We start from the raw sequence: 26,687 nt of genomic DNA, 5'->3' as shown, positions 1-26,687 counted from the left end.
TTGCATTTCAATCCAGAGACATTCTCTTCCCCCTGGGGGCACTGAATACTGTTGAGCAGGGCTCGGTATGCATGGGCCAGACCCCAGCACGTTGCAGTTATCTGTGTCTCTCTGGAGTTCCCAGCGTAACAACATACTTTCTCCAAATATTCTACTAGTTTTTTAGGATTCTGCACTTGCTCGGGGGTGAAACTCCAAAACACTGGGGGTGCCCACTGCCCTAGGTATTTGCCCATGCTATCCCACATGCCCTGCCACTCGTAACTATCAAGCCTCGGGGCAGATTTCTGGGTGATATTCTTAAGTTGCTTAGTCAAAACCAAAACAACATGCCCAAAAACTAACAATGACTGCACCTTAACCACCCAAGGATGTTCAAGATACAAAAACGTTGTTGTAACAAAGGCACAGACATCATAGAACAAAGTTGCAAAGGTATTATTCTGTATTTCCTCCATGTAAAATCTCTCAGAGGAGGAGGTATAATTGCTAATTGCCTCAACAAGGTGGTATCCGAAGTACAGTAACGGTTTCAGCAAAAACCCCAAATACCAGATAAAGCTGAAAACGAGTGTTTGTATAACAAATCTCGTAGGCAAAACATTACTAATCACAGCAGAACACAGCAGACTCAAACAACCAACACCGATTTTTAACACCAACTGCAAAAAGGACAACATGGTGCTGGGACCAGCAGCTGTTGTTATCTCCAACCCTCGGGCCCCACGTTGGGCGCCAAAAAGACTGTCGTGGTTTAGCAGCAGCTCAGCCCCACACAGCCGCTCGCTCACTCCCCCACCGGTAGATGGGGGAGAGAATCAGAAGGGTAACGCTCGTGGGTTGGGATAAGAACAGTTTAATAATGAAAATTAAAAGAAACAACAGTAGAAATGCAATGTAAAGGAGAACAACGAGAGGCGCAAAGCCCCGGGGGAGGGGGGAAGGGAGGGGAGAGGGGGAACGAACCGCCGGAACAAACCGCACGCGCCGCAGCCGCTCGCCGCCCGCCGACCCGACGCCGCGCCGCCCCCGCGCTGCCACTGCCCGCCCTCAATATACTGGTCATGGTGTCACATGGTATGGAATGAACCTGCCATTGGCCAGTCGGGATCAGCCGCCCCCACCATGGCCCTGCCCCTCCCAGCCCCCCCTGCCACGCCACGCGGCAGAGCGCGGGAAGCTGGAAAGGTAGCTGACCCCCACAGTGAGGAGAATTAACCCCTTCTCAGCCAAAACCAGCACAGAGGGGAAGGGGTAAAGACAGGTACTCTGTAGGCACAACATTAGCCCGTCTGTTTCACATGTTTATCTGTTTTACATGTTTAGTCCACCTGTTTTATGTATGTATTCCATGTGGTTTGGATATTCTTCCTATTGTCCTCCTAGTCCAAGGTAACCATGCTTTCTCTCTTACTACCATCATGAAAACACTAGAAGGACTCAGTGTTGACTTCAAATATATATCATCCTTTACTCTATATTTTCTACTCTATCCCCATTCCTTTTGATAGGAACATCGCTTTTTTTTCTTACATATAGCTGGCTAAGGTGGACTTATTCTTCCATTAAATTTCTCTAGCTTTCCAAGTTCATACTTGTATGCCTTTAGCAGATTCTTTCAAAGCATTAACCAACCACAGCCTGTCTGTGAGTTTTGTCAACAGGAGCACATAATATATATAGGGTGCTGATTTTCCATGATGAAATTCTTTATCCATTTAAGATTTCAGCAATTCCACTTAGGACATTTTAAATAATTTCTGGAGAGTCTGAGGTGGTTCCTTCCCTGAGTGATATTTGCTATATGTTTAAAAACAGAAATTGCAAAGCCTTCACCCCATTCATTCCTCATTTTTCGCACCTAAAAATGTTGTTGAAATCATAATATAACTGACAACCTTTCTTTTCCTAATCTCCTAATACCTTGCATGCCCAAAGACTGTTCTGCCTTTTTATGTTCATAAGTGCTCCTGCAGACTGTTCTTTCTGCATACGTCTTTCCAGTATATTCTTGTTCCTGATTTCTCTATCACCTCTCATTATTTAACATACTTTCAAAATTATCCCTCCAGATGTTATTAACCAATTCATCATTAGTTTACTGAATGTGCCGTTTTTTCCTAGTACAAATAATGTTTTGTGCTTCCTTTTTCATTCACTATGTCACCTTGATGAGTGTGTAAAAGGACTTCTTCTTTGTCAGGTATAAAATCCACTGCAGACTACATTTTTAGCTACTGCAGTATTTCCTCTGACATAATTTTATACATTCTTTCATACTAAGATACAGGATTGTATTTTGAAATAAAGGTTTTCAATCTCTTCCTTAACAGTGAAGGAAATAGTCCTTTCAAACTGACAAGTGACAAGCATTTATTAACTTATAAAATACCAAATATACTACTAAATCCTCTCTGCAGTGGCATTCTTTCTAGTTATGAAAAGTTTTCTGTAATTCATAGAGTCCTGGATCTCCCATGAATCACTATGTCAATCTCCTAGTCATGATGGCACAAAAGTGAAGTATCATTGTACTTCCCTCAATTTTTGCAGATACTAGATTAAGTATATTTTTAATTAAATATAGTTTTAATTAATTCATTTCTAGTTGTGAAAAGATCTTTTAACAATCTGACTAGTTGTGATTAATAGATTTTACTTTGCATTGTATCAAACACAGGAAACAAATTTAGACACTGGTGATAAGAGGAAGATGTGATGTAAAGGAATTTACTATAACAGACAAAAATAACTGCAAAGGTTTAGAGCAATGCATAAGGCATTTAGGGCAATGCCTATGATGAGACAGCTCTTCTATTCAAATATGTCTCCTGGATTTCTGTTGAAATATGAAAGTGCTGTCTCCAAATCTACTTTGTTCTGTTTTATACCTTTTTATCAAAAGCCCTGTGATTTATCTGTTTCCATTACACTAAAATGATTTCTTTTCATAAAGCAAATACTTTAAAGGATAGATACCCCATCATGACACTCAAAGTTCTATTTCTGTCCAGTCTTACGTAGTTTATATTAATTATATATATTATATATATAATAATTATAATTAATATAATAACCTTCCCTGTACACTAAGAAATACAAACCAAAAATGGGCATATTGTTCTGAACTTTCTTGCAAAGCTGAAGATATATGTTTTCCGAATTGAAAACAAGTGTTTTCAAACACCCCTATAAGCAAAATCCTTTTTCATTTGCAAACTGTAGACCAATATGAGTTGCAAAAGGTTTGTTCATTCACCATCAGACACTAAATGCTTGTTTACAAATGACTGATTTTATTTTGACATCAACATTACAACGCCCTTGACAATCTTTTTCTATATTAGAGAGGGTACATGCATGAATATTTGATTCTTCCAATAACTTTTGTGCAGAATGAATTGTCTCCTCAGTTCAAATATTAAAATTTAGCTTTTTTGTTTCTTTGTTTCCTTTTATTCTGTCCCTTTCCCTTTTGAAATATGACTAGCCAACCGTATTACTTCGGGGTATTCCTGATTCCTAAACTAGTCTGGAGAAAAAGGATAGCTTTTGTTCCTAGGCATTACCCAAGGATTTCAAAGAAATGTTACATCCATGAGAATATCAGCTCCATTAATCTGGGGGTTTTTGTTAATTGCCAGACCCTGAAAAATTAAAAAGATACTAGAGCCAGAAAAAATTGTGTGGAAAAGCAAAACCACAAGGTAACACAGAATTAATTTCTAAGAACCGGATGTGTCAGCCTTTGAAGACAAACTCAGAAAAGCATGTGCTTATTCATTCACTATAAACCTATAAAGATTTCTTGGCTTGGTTTTCATTCTGCTTCTAGTACTGCTCTTGAAAACAGATAATTTCTATCAAATTTAGGACCTATAACATTTTTTGAACCTTCTTTATTAACTGTTATCTCTTTACCATGTCAGAGATATTTGCCCTTGGAGTCAGAGTACGTAATAATACCTTTCTTCATTTTTCTCATTGCCTCGAAAAAGTTTCTGCTTTAAATTTGGCAAGCTAATTGAAAATGTTTTTGATGTCTTTGATGGAGTCTGTTTGCATACACATATGTAATTAAACAGTGATGATGTAACATTGATTTTAGAAGGTTTTTATGTCTACTAAGTTTTATTTATCTCTTACTAGGAAACTAGTATTTTGGCATAGAATTTGAAACCTTTTTTTATATGGTCATTATCTGATATTAAGACAGAAATAGTTCAAGAATGTTGATGATCACACTAAGGACCAGAGTTTGAGGTTGCAAGTGAAAAAAGTGAGAACAAGTGATTTTTTTTGCATGTGCATGGGTTTGTTTACACAGGAAATTGGACACTTGGGCAAGTAGATGGTCAAAATCAGTTGTTCATCCACATGGGTGGCATGAGGCAAAGAAAGGATATACAGTACACATATGCAGCTGCAGCAAAGACCATAGTCAAATCAGGTATGGAATTTCTTATGTATCATGTTGAAAATTCAATATTTACATTATTTTTATTGCTTGACATAGATATTTTTTAGTACTGGTTTATACTTTAACAACTGAAAGGAACTGTTTATGATATGAAAGCACTTCCACTTCTACGTACATGACAAAAAAATCAATCTCTCCTAGATTCTAAAACCTGGAGATTAGGAAATATAAAATATTATTTCTTTGTGTATTTTAATGGTCAGTAGAAATCTGTCAATACTGTAGCTGAAATTACCTCTGGAGGGAAGGGTACTGATAGCTAGGATCAGAGATGTCTTCATACAGTCTTGAAGAGATTTTTTTGCTGACACATTGAAAGATGACTACAAATATACAGAATCAGATAAATATATTTCAAAGAAAGGATGAAAATTCTTCAGGTGACTGAAAATCTGAGTAGAATAATTAATTCAGTCTTGGGCATTATATTTGTGCTCCGTGACTGTGAATGATTGTGTATGGTCATGTATGTTCATGTCTTTTTTATGTGATATACAGAAACGATTGTTTTCAACTCGGATCAAGCTCACTCCATGCATCTATACAATATTCTAAAATTCAGTTCAAGCCTTTATAGATATTTATGGAGAAAACTTATTTTCTATGGTGAATTATATTGGTGGTGTCCCTTCATTCCCACAGGCAAAACTTTCTGATCAGTAGGCAGAGTTGCAATCAGGCACTCTTGACTCAATCTTGGTGTTATTTAGTAATCTTCTGTCACGACTCTTGCTTGTAGATTCTTTGAGCATTACTTTATAAAGTATTATCTCCATATAGCTAAACTGACCTAACTGTTTTACTTAATTCTTTCTTCATGTCAGGGGCTAAAAAGGAGTAAATAAGCCCCCTCCATTTCAGTGACAGCAGGTGCTTAATTTGGCTCAGTTGCACTGTAGGATTTAATTTTTAGTGTTAAAACTTGAAACAGATCCTGGGATTTCTAATTCTTTTATGGTACCTGTATACTGTGTGTAGAATGGTTGGTACGTGTCAGACAGGAAAACTTCATATTGTCCTCCTTAGTCAAGGCAGAGTATTCCAGACTGACAGCTGGGGTGGGAAATGGGACAAACCCCTCCATTCAAGGCTGCATTATGAGGCTACCTGTTCTAGAAAACTCAAAAGGGTATGAAGCAGGTATGATACTTCACTGATGGTTTAACAGAGCAACATTCCAGATCAGAGTGAACCTGATAGGAAAATCAGGAAAAAATAAAACAGATCTTCCAGCTGTATGGATACTACAGAGATTATTGTATATTACACATCCTTTCCAATCCATAGAGATCCTGTTGGATTTAGCACAACTGTAAAGATTACATATTCTTACAAGGTTCCAGAATTCCCTGGATCCTGTGACAAGTGCATCAAACATTCATTCAATGCCTCCATTCTTCGACTTTGTCACCTTCAGAGGGAGATGATACGTCTAGAGCACCAGAGCCCCACAAAACACTGATTTCGTGTATAAAACCACACGCAGTAGGTGACTGAGGTAGACTACACCACCTGGAGTCACTGCACATTGTTGATTTTCTGTACGTGAAACACATGCCTAGAACATAAGAGTGGGGCTTGTGGGTCATGAAGGCAATGGCTTATTTTGGAGCAGCTGTACTGCTTCCTGCTAGCAGCTATCTGCCCATCCCATTACAATGCCTGGTAAAAGGAAGGCCTGCTACAGGGGTGGCCCAGGTACTTATGTGGCTGTTGCTGATCCACTGCAGGTTGCTGTCTGATGAGCTAGTATGGGTTGTTTTGTTCTTTGATATGACAGGCTGTGATTATAACACCTCCAGTTGTTCCAGCACAACAGATAGGGCATCAGGCTGTGTTAGATGGTAGAGCAAAAGGGGGAAAATGAGCAATGAGAGATGGCTGAGGAGGGAACTGCATTATCTGGAGTGGCTGCTGAAAATCGCATCTTCTGCGCTGATGAAGTTATCCAGGACATCTGGGGTGGAGCAGATTCAGATCTACATCTCCCAGTACTTGGACAGGTGCTCTGTACTTCCCTACCCATGCTTAAGAATAATTCAGCTGGTCTGGAAGGCAAGGCAGACAAATGGTCAATATATATAAGTTGATTCTTGTCAGGCTCAGCAGTCAGGATTTGGAAATGTGTATTGTTCTTTTTATTTTCTATATGGTTTTTTTTGTGTGTAAATGGTATCACAAGCCACATTTTGCATCGAGCTATTATTTTTACATTGTTTCCTCAAGCAACAATTTGGTTTTCTGTTCCAAAGTGTAAAAAGGTGGAGTAAATACTCTGCCTCAAAATCTTTTTCCTGAAATGCTAATGCATGTTAATATATTACACCTGAATGTGAAACTTTAAAAAAATTTTTTAAAAATACTGTTTCTGTTAATCTGAGGATGTCAAAAGTTGATATGGATCTGTCACAACCTATGAAAAAGTTGCCATCCATGTAGAGTTGGAAATGTCTTCCTACAGATGTTTTCTTATGGTGACTTATATATATCTTCAGATACTTAAGAGATAATCCTTGGTTTATATTGATAATATGTTATATGTATAGCCTGATACTTCATTTTTACCTATTTAAGTCAGAAGATGTCCTGGTTTTGGCTGGGATAGGGTTACTTTTCTTCACTGTAGCTGGCATAGTGTGTTTTGGATTTGGTATGTGAATAGTGCTGATGGCACGTTGATGTTTCAGTTGTTGTTAAGTAGGTGCTAAGTGTCTCTAGGTAGTGCCTGTACTAGTCAAGGACTTTTCCGGCTTCCAATGGCTGCTAGGGGCACAAGTAGCTGGGAGGGCAGGAGGCACAGCTGGGGCAGCTGATCCAAACTGACCAACAGGATATTCCATAACATACAATGTCATGCTTAGTATATAAAGCTGGGGGAAGAAGAAGGAAAGGGGTGGCCTGTTCTGAGTGATGGTGTTTATCTTCCTAAGTAACCTTTATGCATGATGGAGCCCTGCTTTCCTGGAGATGGCTGAACACATGCCTGCCCATGGGAAGCAGTGAATGAATTCCTTGTTTTGCTTTTCTTGTGCATGTGGCTTCTGCTTTTCCTTTTCATTATATTATTATTGTTGTTACTGTTTTGCTTTACCTGTTCAACTGTCCTTATCTCAACCCTTGAGTTTTCTCACCTTTACCCCTCTGATTCTCTCCCCATCCCACCCCGGGGGGGAGTGAGCGAGGGGCTGTGCGGTGCTTAGTTGCTGCCTGGGGTTAAACCATGAAACAAGAAAATATTTTAAAGTGTATGTCATACATATATATGTTTTTCTGCGTCAGGTGTGTATTTTGCTCATGTGGATGGCACTTTCCAAGACTGAAGAATACATTGAAACCTTCCTCTGACTGTTGATCCAGAAACCTTCAAATTGCATGGGAATACCAATTTAGTGTTTCAGATTTGTATGTTTTCATAAATATATCTCTAAATTAATTATACTTCATAGTTCAAAGGGCAAATTTAATTTAACAATCCGTTTGCTAAGCAGAAATAATAAGGAGGAATGTCCGTATTACTCATTAGATCTGTTTTCTTTCACATAGGGATGTACAAGAGGATTCTTGGATGTTGTCTTCAATCTATTTCCAACTCATGTTTTAATTAATTGCTTATTATTTATGCACTGTATGTTACATACTAACACACGTTATTCATAGTTTTGAACAAATCAATCACATTTCATGGGCTAGTGGGTTTATACTTTCTGATTTCACAAGCAAATACTTTAAAGGAATACTAAGAAGCTGTTCAGATCCAAGTTCTTAGTATTATATTTGTTAAATCTTATTCTTTTTTCCTAGGGGGATCCCAGTAATTCTCTAAAATCTGCTTAAGCAGGACATTTATAGCAGCTGAACCAAAATAATATTATATGCTTAAAACACTCAGGGTAAGGAAGTTTGAGACTTTTATTACAAACTAATGGGCGCATAAACAAGAAGGAAAAAAATGTTAGTTTATGCATAGGGCTTTTGGGTAAAATTGCAGTGATTTTGTACAATTCTTGATTGTGCCCCAAATCACTAGGTAAGTAATTTGATCTCTTTTTATCTTTGCTTTCAGTCATCAGAATAGATGATGAGATATACCTGCTTCCTCCCCCTGTTCTACTTAATTTAAAAGCTCTTCAGATTGTAGACAGCCAAGCGCATAAGAAACTAATTTTGATTGTTCTATCCGAGTTCTTCTTTATCTTTAATAATGACAACCAACAAGTTTAGGAATACATGTATGGTAATTCTCCCTATATCATTCTGAATAACCTGTTCCGTAAATCATAATTTCTCCATTCATCTGCCAGTTTCTACAAAACTTCTAATTCTTTTAATTTCCATTCTAAATCTGTCAGGTGACAATATATGTCAGTCCCTTTGTGAAGATGGCATCAACTTCAACTTTTAGAAGCAGTTTTCGAACCGAATTAATTTACTTGCGTCATAGCTCTCTATTCGGGGGGAAAAAAGCTCCCATTTGTATATATTATAGTATAATATTAATTATAAAAACTAGACTTCTATAGCAATAAACTGAAGTACTGGGAAAATAAAGGAGATGCCTACTGCTAGAAAATAGGGAAGATAAAGAACACAATTTTTAATAAACCTTGTTCCTCTGGGCATGAAACAAGGATTTAATAACATCTAGTACTAAGATAATTAAGTAAAAGCATTAAAATTTAACTCATATCCTCATGTTTAAAGTCTCAGTCAGGAATATACATAAGGAGTTTAATGGCAAAATTGGAAACATACTGAGAGGAATAAGCCTCTTTATGCAGGAAACAGTCTCTGAAGAAAAATTGTCTTTAGAATGATCAGTATAAAGTATTAATAAATACCTTAATCTAATTTTAAGCACCTATCTTGAATTTAAATAGTATTCATAGTCTATAATTCAATTGAATGGATGCTGTGCAGAATTAAAAAATATATTGTGTATTAATTCCTGTGAAGCAAATTTAGGAAATATATTTTTCCTGTTAAGTTATTCTTTTACTAAATAGCTGAGAGCAAGTAGAAAATTGGTGTAGAATAGCAGAACTATATTTTGTAAATAAAATCATAATCCTAAATATTCTGTGGAGGATTTCCTATGAACAAAGGAAAAAGAAGGAAAGACAAGATGAATCTTCTGGTGGGAAGTGCTCTGAAGGATTCCTATTTTCTATTTCTCCCCCTCTATGCAGTGTAAGGAGATAAAGACTGTAATTATAGTAGTCCTTGAGTTGCAGCCATGAACAACAGCACAAGGATCAGGGAAAAGCTGTGACAAAATCGTTTTCATCACTTATTAACACCATCTTGTCTGAACTTCCTGGTATGACAGTGTCACTTCCATCCTTCTTAGTGCTGCTGTTCTATATTGTAAATGTTGTTGGTTAAAGAGTGAAAATTGGTGTACTTGTGATTCTGTGATTTGTGGTGATGCCAGTCTTGCCTGATGAAATGCTAAATATAACATATAAAAAGCCCAAGCTTCTAATACTCATGAAAATTTCCTGTACTTTGAATGCTAAAAAGGGAAAAAAAACCTGATCATAATTCATGGTTAACCCATGGAAGTTCTCACATAAAGCATTATTGAGCAACAAATTCTCATTTTTTTTTTTCAACATCTTCACAAAGGTGTTTTGACTAGTAAGTATAAAACATGTAGGATTAATCAAACAGAATTTTTTTTTTTTTGAAGAAAAATGTTCTTTTGCTAAGTATAAGAAACTGCTACACAGCATAAACATTTGGGTGTAGCAATTCGAATGCTTCAAGAAGAGAGACCTCTAAGTAATCAGTTTTAAGAATGATGATTAAAAGTGTACTACTGGGATAATTATAGTGTTGACCGTCTCTTTCAAAGTGCCTCATGCTGGCCAGTGCTGTAAACAGCATACCTGGCTAGACGGAACCATCAAAATAAGTGGGTAATATAAACCAGTGCATTGGTTCCTGCTGACCTGCTGCTCTTGCAAGCACAGTCAGGAATAAGTAATCAGCAACAGATCACAACTTAGAAAAGCATCAGGAGCCAATTTCAATGCATGGTGAATTCAGTTTGTTAAGCACCTACTTTTGGGATTTCCTCAGTTTCCTGAATCAGAAGAGTCTCGTTGCATTTGAGAAAATGATTCTTAGAAAAGGGAAGGGCATGAAAAATGTGATAAATTTAGGTTCAACCCCTGTCCTAGCTGAGGTCTTCCCATCTCATCTCTTTTTCAGAAGCTAACCTTTGATGGGCCCACCAATTGTATGGGAAGAGACTCCTGGAGCCAGAGTAAGCACTGGACATTTTATGGTATGATAGTAAAAGTCTCGGTGCTGGATTCAGGAACAATTCCCACTGAATTCAGTGAGACTGGATGCTGGCAAATGCTCAGCCTTTTCAATACATCTGTGTAAATTGAAGCAGGAAAAAAATTTTACTAGTGTAGTTCTGGCTGCCGGGCGAGCATATAACAGCTGTGAGATTTCTGCATTTTAGGTGATATGAGTGTTAAAATTTTATTTTAGAAAACAAATTAAAATAAGAGCTATGGGAATGTCTAATAGAAGCTGTTTTGCTGTTTATATATTATGCTATTTGCATAATATACAGAAGATCATATTTTCTGTAGTGGAACAAAAGATGTATACTGTTGCTATGATACCTCATCATGAAAATTTATTTGAGCAATAGAGATGATATTTTCTAACCACCTAAGACTTCTAAATCCATTTAGAAATACTGCCTTCTTTTCCCAGGGAGACACTGCAGTCAATATTGCACAGCCAATACACAAGCAAGTCGGATATAGCCACTCTCATGCCATGTTTTTCTCATGAACACCTGCCCCTGGTTGCCTATAGGAATATTACTGACTTCACTATAATTGTAAAGGTATTTTTCTGGTTTGTAATACATTTGAAAGAGCGTAGTCTTAACAGTTCAGTGTTTTCTGATTACAAGATGATGAAAAGCATTGATTTTAGAATACTTTTAGGAAACCTCCAGGTTTATCTTCTATTTTGGGAAGAATTTTTTTAAAGCCAGTTCTCTGGTCACTGTCTAACATGTAAAGTGTTAAATGCAATTCAAAAGTGTGGCCACTTTTGATCCACTGTGGAAATAAATTCGTATGATTTTATGACCTGCTGTTTAGTTGGCTGACACAGCATGAGACATCTGGGTTTTGTCTTATTGTACATGATAAGGCTAGTGATCGATAACCTTCAGCAGATATAGTTCCTCCCTACAGCAACACAGCTTTTGACAAGCACATCAGAAACAAGTCTGTGCTGCATGCAGGGATTCAGTGCACAGATACTGGGCACACATTCAGAGGCAGAGTGAAGATGAGGTAGATAGCTTTTTATTCCATCAGCTGATCTCCTTGTGTGATGGAAAGAAGGTTCCTGTGAGGTACTAGCCACTGTGCTTGGGCAGGAGGTGGGTAGATTCAACAATCTGCATGAACTGTTAAAAGTACGGCACTAAAGTAGCTCATTTTGCACTGGGTGGCAGCTGGTGTAGGTGTCATACTCTGGAAATAAGTCTGTAAATTCTGGTTTTGAACTGCAAATAATGATTGTTAGATTTGATTATTCCCAGCTGCCAGAGTTAGTCATGTCTATCACAGAGTTAGTAATTTTCATTAAATCCTTATTTTAGAAATTTTTACTACGCTGGTGAAAATCTGAATTGTGCTCAAGTTTGTGGACTCTAAATACTTAGAATATCTCTTATTTTTACTATGGCTCTGAAATATAAGAAAAGAAAAATGGGAAGTGGAAGATACTTTTGTATTACTCTGCTATTATACAGCTTTCTGCTGCTTGTAGTTATTTGAGGTCATTGTCTTAGCAACTTCAATATCTAACAGACACCAATAGTTCTTTCATCCAGTCGCCATAAGCAAGTAGAGCAAGATTTCAATCTACTGCTTACATATTGTCAGGGACTAGAAACTTGTCTCAAAATTGTTGGCAGGCAAGTTTCACTACTAAAGCCTGATCTCTACGGCAGCTGAGCAGAACAGTTTAATCACCAAGGCCGACCCAGCAGGAATGTACGCCCTGTTATCTCGGAGTACTCATCCTCCATGCATACACACGGGCCCAGGGTTGACTGGTAACATATGGGGGGGGGCTCGGACCCTCTAGAACTTTCAGGCACCTTCTAGCTACGATACTGGGCATTCACCCCACTGCCGAGGGGGAGGCAGGGGCATGCAGAACAGTTACTGACTATGCAAGAGAGCAACCTTATAAAAGGGGAAACCAGTGAAGATGATGGAGGAGTGATCTGGAACATGCCCCACCTCCACTGGCTTCAAAGATACATTAGATGCCCGGACTCCCACTGCCTGGACTGGACGGACTGCCGCAGGTCTGTGGTGATAGCTATCGCAACAGTCCCACTCTCTCCCTCCCTCTCTCCCTCTCGTTCCCTTTTTCACTTTTTTTTTCTCTCTTTCTTTGCTTTTCTTTCACGTATCTATTTCTGGCCAAATAAAGTGACTTGGCACTTGATTCTGTTTTGAGTCTTAGTTCTGTTTCTGAGAATGTAAAAGGAACCTAGTCACGACAACACATTGGAGCTAATTGGAAGTTAAGCCCAGCTGCCCCCAACCTCCCAGAATTATCTGAGGTCAGTTGGAAAGCAAGGGGGTTTAACCTCTGCCAAACTGTTCAACCCAACAGTGGATTGTGACACACATTACACCTGTGCTCTGCAAGAGCTCATTGAATGTTCCAAGTTAATTTTACTAATGTGACCTTACATGGGATCCATAAGTTGTTGTTGGGAATGCAAGATAAGTGTTTCTGTACAAAACTGTAAATTAGATCTAGCACATTTTCTGGAGGCTCAAGTACTTGAACCATTAGTTTAGGTCTGTGGAAAGCAAAGGTTCTGAAGATGATTCAAAACAAAGAAAATCTGTGTTTGTATGCTGAGGTGTGAATGTAGACACCGGACTGGAAATTCCCTGTTTGAAATCACCCTTCTGATGCCCTTGAGAAGGTAAAACAAGGACCTACTTTTCAATCAAGGTACCTTTGTACTTTGGTAGTTAGTCCTCCTTGATCTCAAAGCTATTATAGCAATGCTGTTTGTAAGCAACAAAACCAGCAGAAATTCTTTACATCCATGCTGTTGGTAACAATCAAAAAGAAGAGGTGCCATTAATGTTTCTTAGAATAGAAAAGCACAAGAATAAACTGGCCTGTTTTGTGAGCTTAAGTGTTCCTCAGTGTGCAGATCACTCACTCCTTTTTTTGTTCCTTCAGTCAGTAAAAAAAAAGTAACTAGCCACTTGTACTGTTTTTACTGAAATAAGGTCTAATTCTGCCTGAGTATAGACAGCATAGTCTCCCATGTCTGTCTGTCTTCACCAGAAGTACAGGATCAGCCAAAACCACAGCACCTGTTGTTGCAGGTGCACCCACCCTTATAGAGACTGGGGCCTTCAACTGTTGGAGCAGAGCAGCCGCTGCTTTTCCCACCTTACTTTCACACCCTGGCTGCCTTGCCCTGACTGCTGTCACAGACAAAGCCCTTGGCCAGTAGGAAATGGGCTTGACCATATATAACCTTAGGTCAGATTTGACAAGGGTATAATCAGAGTCCTGCCGAATGCAGTCAGGGACTCTCCCTTTAGGTCAGGACGCCGCCTACGGTAACTGCTCGAGGTTGAAATCCCTCATCCTCTTACGTGAATGATTGCACATTTTGGATCCTCATTCTAAAAATCTTAAGGATCCTTAAGTTGGCTGTGCAGCGATAGTTCCCACCTAGCATCCTGAACCTGTGATTAGTTAATGTTCGTTGGAGCGTTGAATTGACCTTACTTGAAATAAATTTCATTGAAGTATAATATCTGATTTGTTTATGTTGATAACCTTCTGTGACACCGGTACATGCTTCTCAGCTGCAGTACTCCAGTAATGTCTATCACAGTATATAAAGCTTTTTTTTTGTTGCATTTTTTTGTTTGTTTATTTGTTTTGTCAGTCAGTCTGCAACAGGCAGTGCTGGATCCATCCATCAGGACGGGTCCATCCCCATTAGAACTTCACCACAGGTCACCATGGTAGAGCCTTTCTCAGTTGCTTTCTCCATGCTAAGTACAAACGGAGCAGTGCCCAATCCAGCAACAAATCCTACACTGCAGTCAGAGAACAGATGTCTACTTCTGTGCATGTTGTGGGGAGAATAATTCCCTGCCCAGATAAAAAGAAAAAAGAAAGAAATTACAGCCACCACTAGTATTCATTAGCCTTACTCCTGAGACTGTTTCATAAAATCGGAGAAGGCCTAGGAAGGATAGCTGAATGGGAAAACAGATTTCACCACAGCTCATCATTTTTAGAGATGTGTAATTTCTTAATGGATTTTGCTGTCAGGAAACTTTCACCTTTACTCCTTAGAAAGTTTACAGGTACTCAGTGATACCGGTCTTGGCCTTAGTTATGAATAGGCTGATATGTCAGCCAAGGGACGTTGCCACTGCCCTGATGGGTGCAGTGTTTTGCGAGTACAGTGAACCACTGCTAAATACTCAGTAGATGTGCACTGTTCACATGTTGTTCACTGTACAACAGATTAGTACTCCCATGTCAGGCACCTGCCATAATCTTAGCTCTGAGCTCAGGATAATACAGAGCTTTGAGTGAGATTTCCTCCTGGTGCAGAGGAGAACATTAGGACACACCAGGGAGTTGTTACTGTAAGGTAGTTAATATGTTGCACTTCTGGGAAGATGCCATAACTTCTTTGCCCTCTGCCCTTTAAAAGTGGTGAATAGTATGGCAAGATGCTGCCCATGATGAACACTGAACCTTGAACAGCTGGTTCTGCCACTGGCCAAATCCCCATTTCACTTGTCACATTTGTCTGTTTGGGAATTCTGTCAGACAGACTTCAGTTGTGCCATCTGGAAAAACATATCTCAACTGAGAGGAACTACACAGTCTGTCTGCGTAGTCTGTTATCTTGCCAAGGCTCTACTAATATGTGGTAGAAAACATATGGCCACTGAGCTACAAAAAGCTAGAACTATTTTGTGATGGTTGTTCAATGAGATAAAAGCCAGGCTCTTTTGGTATGTCTGTGGAAAGGAAGCTTATGTCCAAAATAATGACAAAAACCACTATACAGTATTTTTACACCAAAACCTATCTAAAATGACAAGGTTGTTGCTGTCCAATCATCCACAGTGCCTACCACTTCCGTCTTCTAACAGCCATGGAAGAAAAGCGTGGGCAGATGTACAGTTGATTTTTTATCTCATCCAGTTTTGGAAGATCAGTAGTCTTTCTTTATTTGTAGATGAGCTACAGGCCCTGACATGCATCTCCAGGAACTGTGCAAAAGACATTTCTCTTTACAAATATGTCTTACTCTCACTACTGAATTCTGCCAAGTTCACAGGAATCTTCAGTGTTTTGCAGGTGCTTGTCATCAACCCTTAGATTTCCAAAAGCCCAGATTTTCACTTGGCAATCTTAGTTGTCTGTGGTGTAAATCTGGCTGCTTCTTGCTATTGACATCTTCCCAGAAATACCCAAATACCAAAAGTTGAGACTGCTTTTTGTATAAAAAGCATATTATTCTTAACCTGTAGAGGCAACTAATGAAAATATAGCTATGAAAAAGTGGTAAGTGGTCCACTTCTGATTCTGTGACAACACTTTAAATTTTATTTTTAGAGCTCTTTGGAAACTCTCAAAAAAGCCATTGCTGGTTTTGTGGTTATGTCAGAAGAGATGGAGTATATCTACAGTAGTTTTCTAAAAAGTCAGGTTCCTGCCCTGTGTGCCAGTGCAGCATATCCTCTGAAGCCCTTAGGAAGCTGGGTACAAGATCTTGTCCTCAGGACAGCCCTTCTAGATGGTACAGGAATTTCATGCTGACCTTGATTTCTCTCAGCTTTAACTATGTGAGCTGCTCATATATATGAAGGAAGAGGCTGGCCCAAATTTGCATAGCACATAGCACACCCACTGAGAAGTCTGCTATTTGTTATTACCATTACATCAGTTGAGTCTGTTTCTGGACCCTTGGTTTCAATCTGCTGCTATTCTTTAAGGCAAAGACTTCTGGACAGTGGAAAGAGTGTACTGAGGCACAGCCCTGGTGGCACACGTGGTGGTCAGTATCTTCACAGCTTGAGCCTTCCAGGTCATTGCACTACACCAGTCTCTGAGATCAGGTCATTCCCTTCATCTGTCTGATCTGTCTGGGGCTACTGTTTCCTCTTCCTCTTTGAACAGCATGTGCTTAACGGCACTTTCCCAGGCTTGTGGTCTAGGTTTGTGGCAGCATCCCACTTTACACTGATGTCACTTAATAATTAGAGAGACCTAAGTCTCTAGCTGTCCTCCTCATTACCACAAACACTACTTGCCATTCGAACATCCCCTGCTGAGAACCTGAAACTGTGGCAGTCTTTTCCGCTGATGCTACATCTGTTTGTGCTAGAATATGCTGGGTCACTTAATCCCAGAGAAAATTCATTTTAAATTCAAGAGCAGCAGGAGTTTAGCATAAAGATTTGCTAAACTGGTAGTATGCACTGGACATATCTTCAAAGAATACCCAAGGGACTTTGACAAACAAGGCATTTCAAACATTGGGTTTGGAGCTGGGCAAGTGCTTGAGATGTATGTTACACAGTCCTAAAACCTCAACTTCTCCTGTTCTGGGTCTTATCCACCCTACCACTAATGTAGAAACTTTCCTTTTGTCACTTCCACTTTCTTTTGCTTATGTGTGTCTGTGTTTCAGGTGCACTTTTGCAATGAGAGTTCAGCATTTAATTGCATGTAATTATAAAATTGGAAGCTTTCAGAACAAACATTTTTTATATTCTCAATACTTCTCAACACATACCATGTAGCGTGCTAATTCATTAAAGACCACTAGTTGCAAAGCTATAGAAACAAATTTCAATTTAGGAAGGCATGGTCAGATCATAGACATTATTGGTCCTCTTAGAAGTTGGGCACTGGCCTACAAGGGTCAGTCATCCACCCCACTATGGATGTTTTAAAAGTGCTTTATATGGGCTGAACTTAGCCACAAACTTCTAAGTTTAACAAGTACAATTTAAGTACAGAGTGTCAAACTTCACAACAAACATTAACTAAAATACTCAGGTTTTATAACCTTGGATCAAAAAAAGTTCACCCAAGATCTTTCTGGTTCTCTGGTTTTTCTTTTCTACAAGGATTTTTGACAGATAAAAAGAAAAAAAAATAAAGAAGAAAAAATAAAAAAAACCCACACCCTATATAGAAATACATTTGTTTGCCACAGAGTTCTAGGCGATAGGTGCTAGTTGTCTGTATTATTCTCCTGACAGGATGCCTCCTTTTAATTGCCCCTAACTAAGAGGGAAAAGGGAGCCAGCAGCTGCCATTTTGGATAGTCCTCATGGCCTGACAAACTCTCCGGAGATGTAACAGCCGTTCTGCACCACTCTTCTATTGATTCTAAAACGATGATGAAGAAAAGGTTACAGGAGATGCCTTGCCCAGGCAAATGAATTCACTGTTGCCAGTGATCTGTTCTGAACTGCAGATGAACCAGGAAGCTGGTCCACAGTTGTACCATTCAGCACTCCATAACTGGGGCCAGGGCAGGTACACTGTCAATGACAGGTAAACTTCTCTTTGAAATCCTGTTTTTCTGTTCAAAAACTTCACTCGTTCGAGCTGTTAAATGAAGATCTTGAATGCACAAAAGACCAAATCTAAACCTTTGCTAGGATGTTGAATGAAAACCACTTCCACAGGGAAGGATGCAGACAGGTTTCTTTCAAGATCTGCAATTATTTATTCTAAGCAAATAATCCAGGAATAAAATTTGGTGAATGGACTGGGGCTACATGCTTTTCCTGTAATAGAGGGTTTAATGAAACTCAAATGTGTAAAATCAAGGAAAAGCACGATTAAGATATATTAAACCTCATCAGTGCTGCTTTAGAGTTGGTCGTAGTTAACAAGAATTATTTGTACGTATAGTAACTGCATTCACTGGCAGTATAGCTACATTAAATAGTGAAGAAATTAATCCCAATAGCTTAACAGAACTAATGGGATATGAAGTGATCTGTGAGGGCATGAATATTTTCAAGAACGTGATAAAAGGCAAAAGTATATGTGAGATGTCCCTCCTCTCCACTCGGACGTCTCCTGCATGAGCTATACTGGGAGCTGCACGTAGGTCTTGCAGTGACAAGGTGAGACATAAGTGAAATTCAGAATTTACTGCATTATGGTAGACTGAAGTGCATTTGTATGTATGAACGTGTAGAAATATGGTATACTTTTAGTACAGTATTCAGTTTTGGACATTAGGACTGGTAGAACTCAAAAGGATGGGAGTGGTGTTGAAATTGTTTTCAGGACTTGCTGCATGGGGGCAGAGTTACGGTGGCATCAGTGTGTGCTGTAACTCTGTACTTCATAGATTTCAGAAATCTGTACCTGAAATACCCTCAACCCTATTTTTTTTTCAGTATTTTCACAAACCTTTACAAGATAACCTTTTTGGGACTTTTTTTTTTCTTTTTGCTTTTCATGCTTTTTTAGTTAAAAAGGTCTTTTCAAACTTCTATTGAGATGAAATTTCTGAGGAAAAAGAATTTATTTGTTCACTTTTAAAAATATAAAATTCTTGTAAAAATACCTGAATCTACAGTTGTAACCTTGAGGGATGCAAACAGTTAAAGGATATCGGGATTCCTAAGTATACCTTCCCCTTATTAACATATGATAGAACATATGTTCTACCATTGAATGTAAATAATGGTTATGCATTGAAAATTTTGGAATGCAATGTCATGTGTCTAAATGCCAAGAATGTCACAAATATGACCTTAAATTTTATTTTAATTAGAACTCAGTGGATATCTCATTGTGCTGTGTTGTGTGTACATTCACTTTTTGGATGTTGTATAACCATGTAAATTATTTCAACAAAAAATAATTTTCTATGTAAGGAAATAGATACTCCTAAACCCACAGTCTTGTATTCCTTTCCTTGGTCTGAAATTTAGACCACTTTCTCTGATAAACAGATTTAAAAACCTGAGAAGATATAATGCTGGTATGAGATAAGCATGTGTCATGGTTTTAGCTGGGATAGAGTTCATTTTCTTCACTGCAGCTGACCCCAGCTGACCAAAGGGATATTCCATACCACATGACATCATGCCCACTGTATAACCTGGGGGAAGAAGAAGGAAGTGGAGGACGTTCGGAGTGATGGCGTTTGTCTTCCCAAGTAACCATTACGCATGATGGAGCCCTGCTGTCCTGGAGATGGCTGAACACCTGCCTGCCCATGGGAAGGAGATAATGAATTCCTTGTTTTCCTTTGCTTGCGTGTGTGGCTTTTGCTTTACCTGTTAAACTGTCTTTATCTCAACGCACAAGTTTTCTCACTTTTATTCTTCCAATTCTCTCCCCAGTCCCAAGGGGAAGTGGGGGTAGTAAGTGAGCAGCTGTGTGGGGCTTAGTTGCTGACTGGGGCTAAACCACAACAGCATGCACCCTGAAAATGCTCATCTTTTAGAGTTCTCTTTCCTGCAATAATAGCTTTTTTTAGAGTTTACCATCAGAAAGACTGCATGTTTTTTCCTAGTATGCTGTCCTTTTTCTACATTCTAATTGTATTTGAATTTATTTTTGTTCAAACATTTGTCTTGCCAATTTTTTTTCCATTAGTCAGACAAGTCCATCCAGACTGTGTAAAAACTGTGCTTTACTTGGGGAGACCTTCACCAGTTTCTTACATTAAATGAAAATCCAAAGGCAGAAGGTGCTGATAGCCTGCGTAACAACTCAGACGTTTCTGTTCACAAAAGCAATTGGCTATGTGTTGTAGCACTAGGAAAGTTTTTCTCCCAAAATCATAACTGTGACATGATCAAGTTCTTGCAAATATTAAAATAGATGTCTCATGATGGATGATCATTAGGGCTTTGGTTACTACTAATAATCATTATTAATTTTTACTGATACTGAGTCAGCTTATGATCCTGAAATTTTGCCTTCTCATAGGAAAGGTGTTTTTTAAATTATTCAGCCTAGCAAATTCATTTATATGCTCGAGATTAACAAGCAGTGATAAAATATGTCAATTATACATTAGGGAAATCGAATTCTGTTATGGAGGTTTAAGTTCAAATGTGTGTTGAAAGCACTTGAGACACAGCTGCCCTTAGTCCCATACTGGGACAGGAGAAAGATTGTGTGGATGATTTCTCTGATTCAACAGACTTAATAAGGGGTTGGAGTTAGAGGAAGAAGACCATCTTAAATGGTAGTGGAAAGCAGTTGTGATGGAGTCTAGGTTTAACAGGTGTTGTATCAAATTAAACCCAAGAGATACTTCTACTCTTGTCTGTGCAAGCCTGTATAGGTAGAACCTTAGTAGCCTCCAGTTCATCTAACAAGAAAGGGAAGCAGCTTTCTGAGCACATGCTTTCTTACTAAATTGAAATTTGGAGTTTTATATGTTTTGTGTCCTTTCTCCTTTAGTCTGTATGTCATCAAGAGAAAAAAAAAGACTAAGAAACAATTGTTTTGCTTATAATTCCAAACTGGATATAATTTTGGGAAGAGGAGGTCTTCTAGCCAATCAATCTCTGTTCAGCAGAACTTCTTAACGCAGACACACTCTTTCACAGTGTTTATTAGTTTCAATTTTGTCTTCGAAATTCTGCCGAGAGGAGCCTCACAAAAATAAAGGAACTTCAGCTGTCTTCACTTCTGTTTATTTCTATGGGGCGTTCACAGTGTTTGACACTCTTGTCTATAATCTCAGATTAGTCCAGTTCTTCATTAACATTCTTCAGATTTATATCATCCTCTTATCCTCGGCATATGGTAATTTAGACTATGAAAATTGTTTTAGCTCTTGATCTTCTACTTCTTTATTATAGTCACTACTAAAAAGTTAATGTTGATTGAAAGAACTATATAGTAAATAAATACTTGATATTCACTGTTGGTAGTTATACAGCCATACTTCTCTCGGTGGTAGATAAAATAACAAACTTTGAAGGGTGACTAAAGTGTTCCAACAAGAATGGAAAACACATTGTTTCAGGTATATGTAGGTATTTGATCAAGATAGTTAAGGTGTTTCAAAAAAACTGGTAACCCATGAGTAAAAGTTGAAATTATGTTTGATGATAGCAGGTTCTCACCTTCTGATGCTGAATACCTCCATACTCGTAATCTACCATGCCTTCTGGAAAATAAGGTACTCCTCAGCAAGAGAAAGTGCACAAGGGCTTTTACTATCATGTTCCCATGTCACCAGGGGAGGGTAAGGCCAACACTCTTTATGCAATGTTTGTTTAAGTGCCTGGATTTTGTAGAGGATTTCTGGGTTAGTTTCTTGTTGTGATTCACCCTTTGCAATCAATCTGGGAATTTTTCCTTCTTTTATAATTATTACCTTGATGGCTAACTCTGTGACTAACTAGTGATGCCATGAACAGCTGTGAATCGGTATATACAGATGATGCATCAATCTTTCCAAGTGTACTGTAATTCTCAGGAAAGTCTTAAGTGCATTTGCAGTTTATTCTGCAATGCTTTGTATGCACAATAATAATTTTTCTGTGCCATGTTACACTAGGTCATTCTACAAATTTTGTGGTAATAGTGTTACTACCTTCCAAAAGGCCAAGCGGCAACTGGATATCAAAAGGATCTGCCTTACTCTGTCATCTGAAAAAGTAAGCAGCCAGTAATTTCAGTCCAGTGTAACGATTTGTAAACTGCATACCATTAACAAAATTTGAGGTTTAGGACAGTTCTATAAGAGACAACCCAGCCCTGGAAAGCTAACAGTATAAGTTAGTAATCTATAAATGGAGTTTTTTTGTTTGCACTGAATTTTATAAAATAAAAAAATTGTTGAAATTAATTTTGAGATGTTGTTTTCAGATAGTTTCTGTCCTCCTCCTGATCCTAAGATACATGCATCCAGTTAAAAATACTCTTATACAACAACTCCGTATTTCATGTGAGGAAAGATGCTTTGCATTAGGATGCTAAGTTATTGTGACGGTGTGATTTAACATTAGCTTTTATTTTTTTATCCTGTCACTGGAGATTACTTGCAAAAATGGAGATTTTCAAGAAAAAATATTAGTGGTCCTTGATCAAGTGTGCTAAAGGTCATTCAGCATCCTGCATCCCAATCTGCAGAAGTATTTGGATGTTTAGGTTTTTTGTTTATTGGTTGTCCCCATAACTAAAGCAATAAATTACAATGAGCCTTTCAGCCACTGTCCAAGAGCAGAGCCTGATATAACTAACCCAAACCTCCCCCAGACCAGTTCTGCTGTTTGGTAGATGTTTCTATTAGGCAAACCCCTCTTGGATTCTGTACCTCAGCAAGGCCAATTTTGTAAGTAGAAGTAGCAAAATGGGCAGGAGAAAGAAACAGAGGTCATGAGAGTTTTCTCCTGCAGGGTCAGAAAGAGCTACTTAGAGCACTAGTGCTCCCATGAAGGAAAACAAGATCTCTCTGAAATATGGGTTGAATTTTCAGTAGAGGCTCTTATTATAAGCCATTATAAGCCTTTAAGCTGCACCCAGAACTGAAGTAACTTCAAGAAGCACAAAAGCTAAGTATTATTCAAAACAGGTCACTGTAGTCAGGACCTCCGATAGCCTTTAGGTGCTTTTTTGAACGTAACTCCAAGCAATGTGATAAATCTACTTGTGTGATGATCTAATCTTACAGCTACAGAGGTAACATTACAGTGAGGTCTTTACTTAAAGGGAGTCATCACCACCTAATGAAGAGTAACAGCAGAAAAGCTCAAGCACCTAATCCTAAAATAAATAATTGCGTATTCCTTCAGTCTGTAGAGCTACCAGCTTCACCATCACTTAGATGGAAATACTTGCCATTGAGTAGTAGCCCCATGATCTGTTTGTTTCTCTCCAACAGTGATGGTGGGAAGGATCCCATCATGAAGATATGGGAAATGTTAATTTTGGTACACTAACAGAGGAAGAACAGGAAGTTGAAAGTCAGTCAGAGAAGGTATTAGGTAGTTGTTTTCTTTTAGTGAACATTCAGAAAAGTGCTGTGTTAGCACAAAGAGAAAAAGTGTCTACATGAGACCAGATCCTTTTTTTAGCTCTGCTGTGATCAGCGGCCAAAATAAAATCACAAAGATAGAGGTATCATTCCCATCCACAGTAGTGAGTGGAAAGAAGAATATGAGAGTATGGTTGAGAATATGGTTTTTTGTCCTTCTCTTCCAGGAAAGTGGCATAACTGGATTATTTTTAATTAATATAGAGACATTATATTAGAGTACTTACGGACCAAAAATTGATAATAAGCATTGCTACTTTAAAATTTACCAAATAAAATTAGTCTTTTACACACCCCTTTTAACAAAGCCAGACAGAGCAAGTTGTAAAGGAGACTGTACTAATAGCATTTTCAAAAAGTACTACTTCAGTGGTCTAGACTAAATATGAAATCTGATCCTAAAGAAATCAGTGGCAAATTTCCTACAGATACTGCAGAGACAAGATTCTTGCCCTGATTACACAGAGTTAGTCAGTATTAGGCATTAGGTTGGCCAAGTGTCAGAGAGATTTCAAATTAAGTAGACTGTCAAGATGACAGCAACAGTTAAGCAACAGTAGAGCTTAACTAAGAGCCATCAAGCCTAAAAGAAGGCACCATTAATATCTATGATTGTCAGCACGGAGAATGAATTTTTTTCCCAACCTCAAAACCAGCATTTCCTAATTAAAAAAAAAAGAAAAAAAAGAAGCATTATTCTGGGAAAAGTACATTCTGTTAACATATTTACTAAGAAAACATTCCAGTCACTGCAGTAGTAAGAGCTAACATGATGATAGTTTATTTTCGTAAATACAATATAATAAATATAAGACTGTGGAGATACATCTGTCATATTTGAGAAGTGAATGTCACAGCCACACTAAAGAAAAATGATAAAACACAAATATACTGAAACAACAAAATGCCGTAAAGCTTAGGGTCATCAATCATAATTTAAATTATTAACAATAGCTGAAAGTTCACAAATTCATAGTAACACACTGATACTAGTGTTAACTTGTAATAAATATATTGTAGATTTGAATTATTGTCTATCATTCGTCACAGACCATGACATAATTACACGTGGAACTAGTCTATGAAGTAAGCAGGAGAGATCAATACGTTTACTATACGATCACTAACATCAGGAACAATTACCTCCTGAAGTTATTTTCATCCCCTTCTGTGTATGTAAGTACATATAAGCACATATAAGTACACTTCTCTATTTGAGTTAAATTATCTAGCAAAATTACTGGCAATCATCATATTGTGCTCATCTCTGAAATCCTTATGCAAAATCCTTTGAGACAGCTTCTATAAAATTTGGAGCAGACATGAGTATTGTAAATGTGCAAATGATGGCAAAAACAGTAAATGCAACCAAGCATAACCTGTCTATGACAGCAGCTGCAAACTTCCACTCACTGCAGATCTCTTCACCCTCATCTTGTTTCCTGAACCGCATTGCTATGAACTGAACTTCCTCTAGGATCTTCACAATCACTGGAATGGTATCCATTAAAGCCTTCTTTTGAACAAGCTCAATATCTTCCGGTAAGGGACAAGTAATCTTTCCGCTCTTGTTACCCAAATCATTCTTCTGGGGGCAGCAAGTATTTTCCATCACATGGTAGCTATAGATTGTGTTGCCATTGCTGGACTGGTGCCCGGGTAGGACATTCATCTCCATGCTGTTTACACTCAGGTGGTGCTTGGGATAGCTATATTTGCAAGACAGCGGTTTTATATTTTCCCCGGGCTTTTTCATTCGTAAAAACCAAGCACACCAATTCAGCAGCATGACACGGACCTGAAATAGAGTGATCATCATAGAAATAAAGGGGACTTTTGTGTATTTTAAACATTTTTGAAATATTTCATTACTATAATAGTTAGTCTGTATGGTACTTCAGAAAGACTGACTGCTTTCTGTGTTCTCCAGTTATCTGCTTTCAAATGCGGTTTTTTAGGGTCTGGCTTCTTCCCAAGAATGACTTTTTTTTGGGTATGTCTTGGACATAGAGGTGTTCAATGCACACTTAGGTTATAAATCAAAAAAAGATACAAAATCTTACTTTACACAATGATTGTTGAAGTCCTATCTTTAGCAAACCATCCACAATCTCTCTAACTGAGCAGAGGGTACAGAATTGGCTGCATCATTTTCAACCATTTCTCAGATAGTATGGAAAGAGATATTCAAATATTTGAGGGGAACAATGTTTTTGTATGCACGTATGTGTTTTATATGTATGTGATTATTATACATATGTATACGTAATATTGCACAATTTACATATAAATGTAAAATCAATTTAGATTCTGCTGAAAAAGAACCTACACCACAGACTAACAGCTGGTTTTAGCACATTCCCCACCTCCATCTCTATTGTTTAATTCTAAATAAACAGCCTTGGTTGTTGGTTTGGGTTTTTTATTTGAAAGCTATTTTAATACTCCTTTGAAGAGTTCAGCCACATAATACAGCAGGCCTTTTTTCAAAAGAATAATAGTAAATCAATTAAATTGAGTGCTACTATTAACTGCTGTCATTTCCCTGTGCTCTGGTGTACAACTGCTCTGGCACATCTCAAGAGCGCTCTAACCTGCACGTGGCAGATTGTTCCCCATATGTTTCTTGTCAAGGTCATCAAATAAGCTAATTCCAGAGAGTGCATCCAGCATTTTTCCCCAGTGAATCAACCTTCAGATGTGTTGGCTGAAATCTGAGCCTGCTATGATTCCTATTGTTAACATCGTTTGCTGTGAAAGGCAGTAAAAAGGCTGTGAAATCAGTAACATAGTGTGTGAAAAGCAGCAAACTAAATTAGTAAAATCTTGTAATGATAAAGTCCTTCAGTATTATGTATACAAAATGGGCATTTGCAATGTGCTTGTGAGAGTCCCTCTGGGAAGATAGGTAGCCTCTTTCACTACTTCATTTTTCTGATTGCAAGTCAAATAATCTGATGTCCAGGAGAGAACAAACTTGACATCTGCTTCACTTCTGAGCATTGGCCCACGACTCCCTGTGTGATCCTGCTCCAGTCACTTTAGCCATGTTTGACTCAGGACCACAGTTTGCCTCCAGGGTTGTTTCAGATGCTGTGA

General features: G+C 38.2%; 1 protein-coding gene across 1 annotated transcript in view; it reads right to left on the bottom strand.

The window, feature by feature from the left end:
• Positions 1–24,162: 24,162 nt before the first annotated feature.
• Positions 24,163–26,687, bottom strand: part of LOC142050201 (neuronal acetylcholine receptor subunit alpha-7-like) — a 72,888-nt gene continuing 70,363 nt past the window's right edge. Inside the window, exon 12 of the mRNA XM_075078621.1 lies at positions 24,163–25,386. Within this exon, the coding sequence (XP_074934722.1) occupies positions 24,865–25,386 (522 nt within the window). The 3' untranslated portion in view covers positions 24,163–24,864. The remainder of the gene's footprint in view (positions 25,387–26,687) is intronic.

Source organism: Phalacrocorax aristotelis, chromosome Z, assembly GCF_949628215.1.
Source record: "Phalacrocorax aristotelis chromosome Z, bGulAri2.1, whole genome shotgun sequence".
NCBI lineage: Eukaryota > Metazoa > Chordata > Aves > Suliformes > Phalacrocoracidae > Phalacrocorax > Phalacrocorax aristotelis.
Note: the sequence above shows the minus strand (reverse complement) of the source record. Positions and strands in the feature narration are given on the sequence as shown.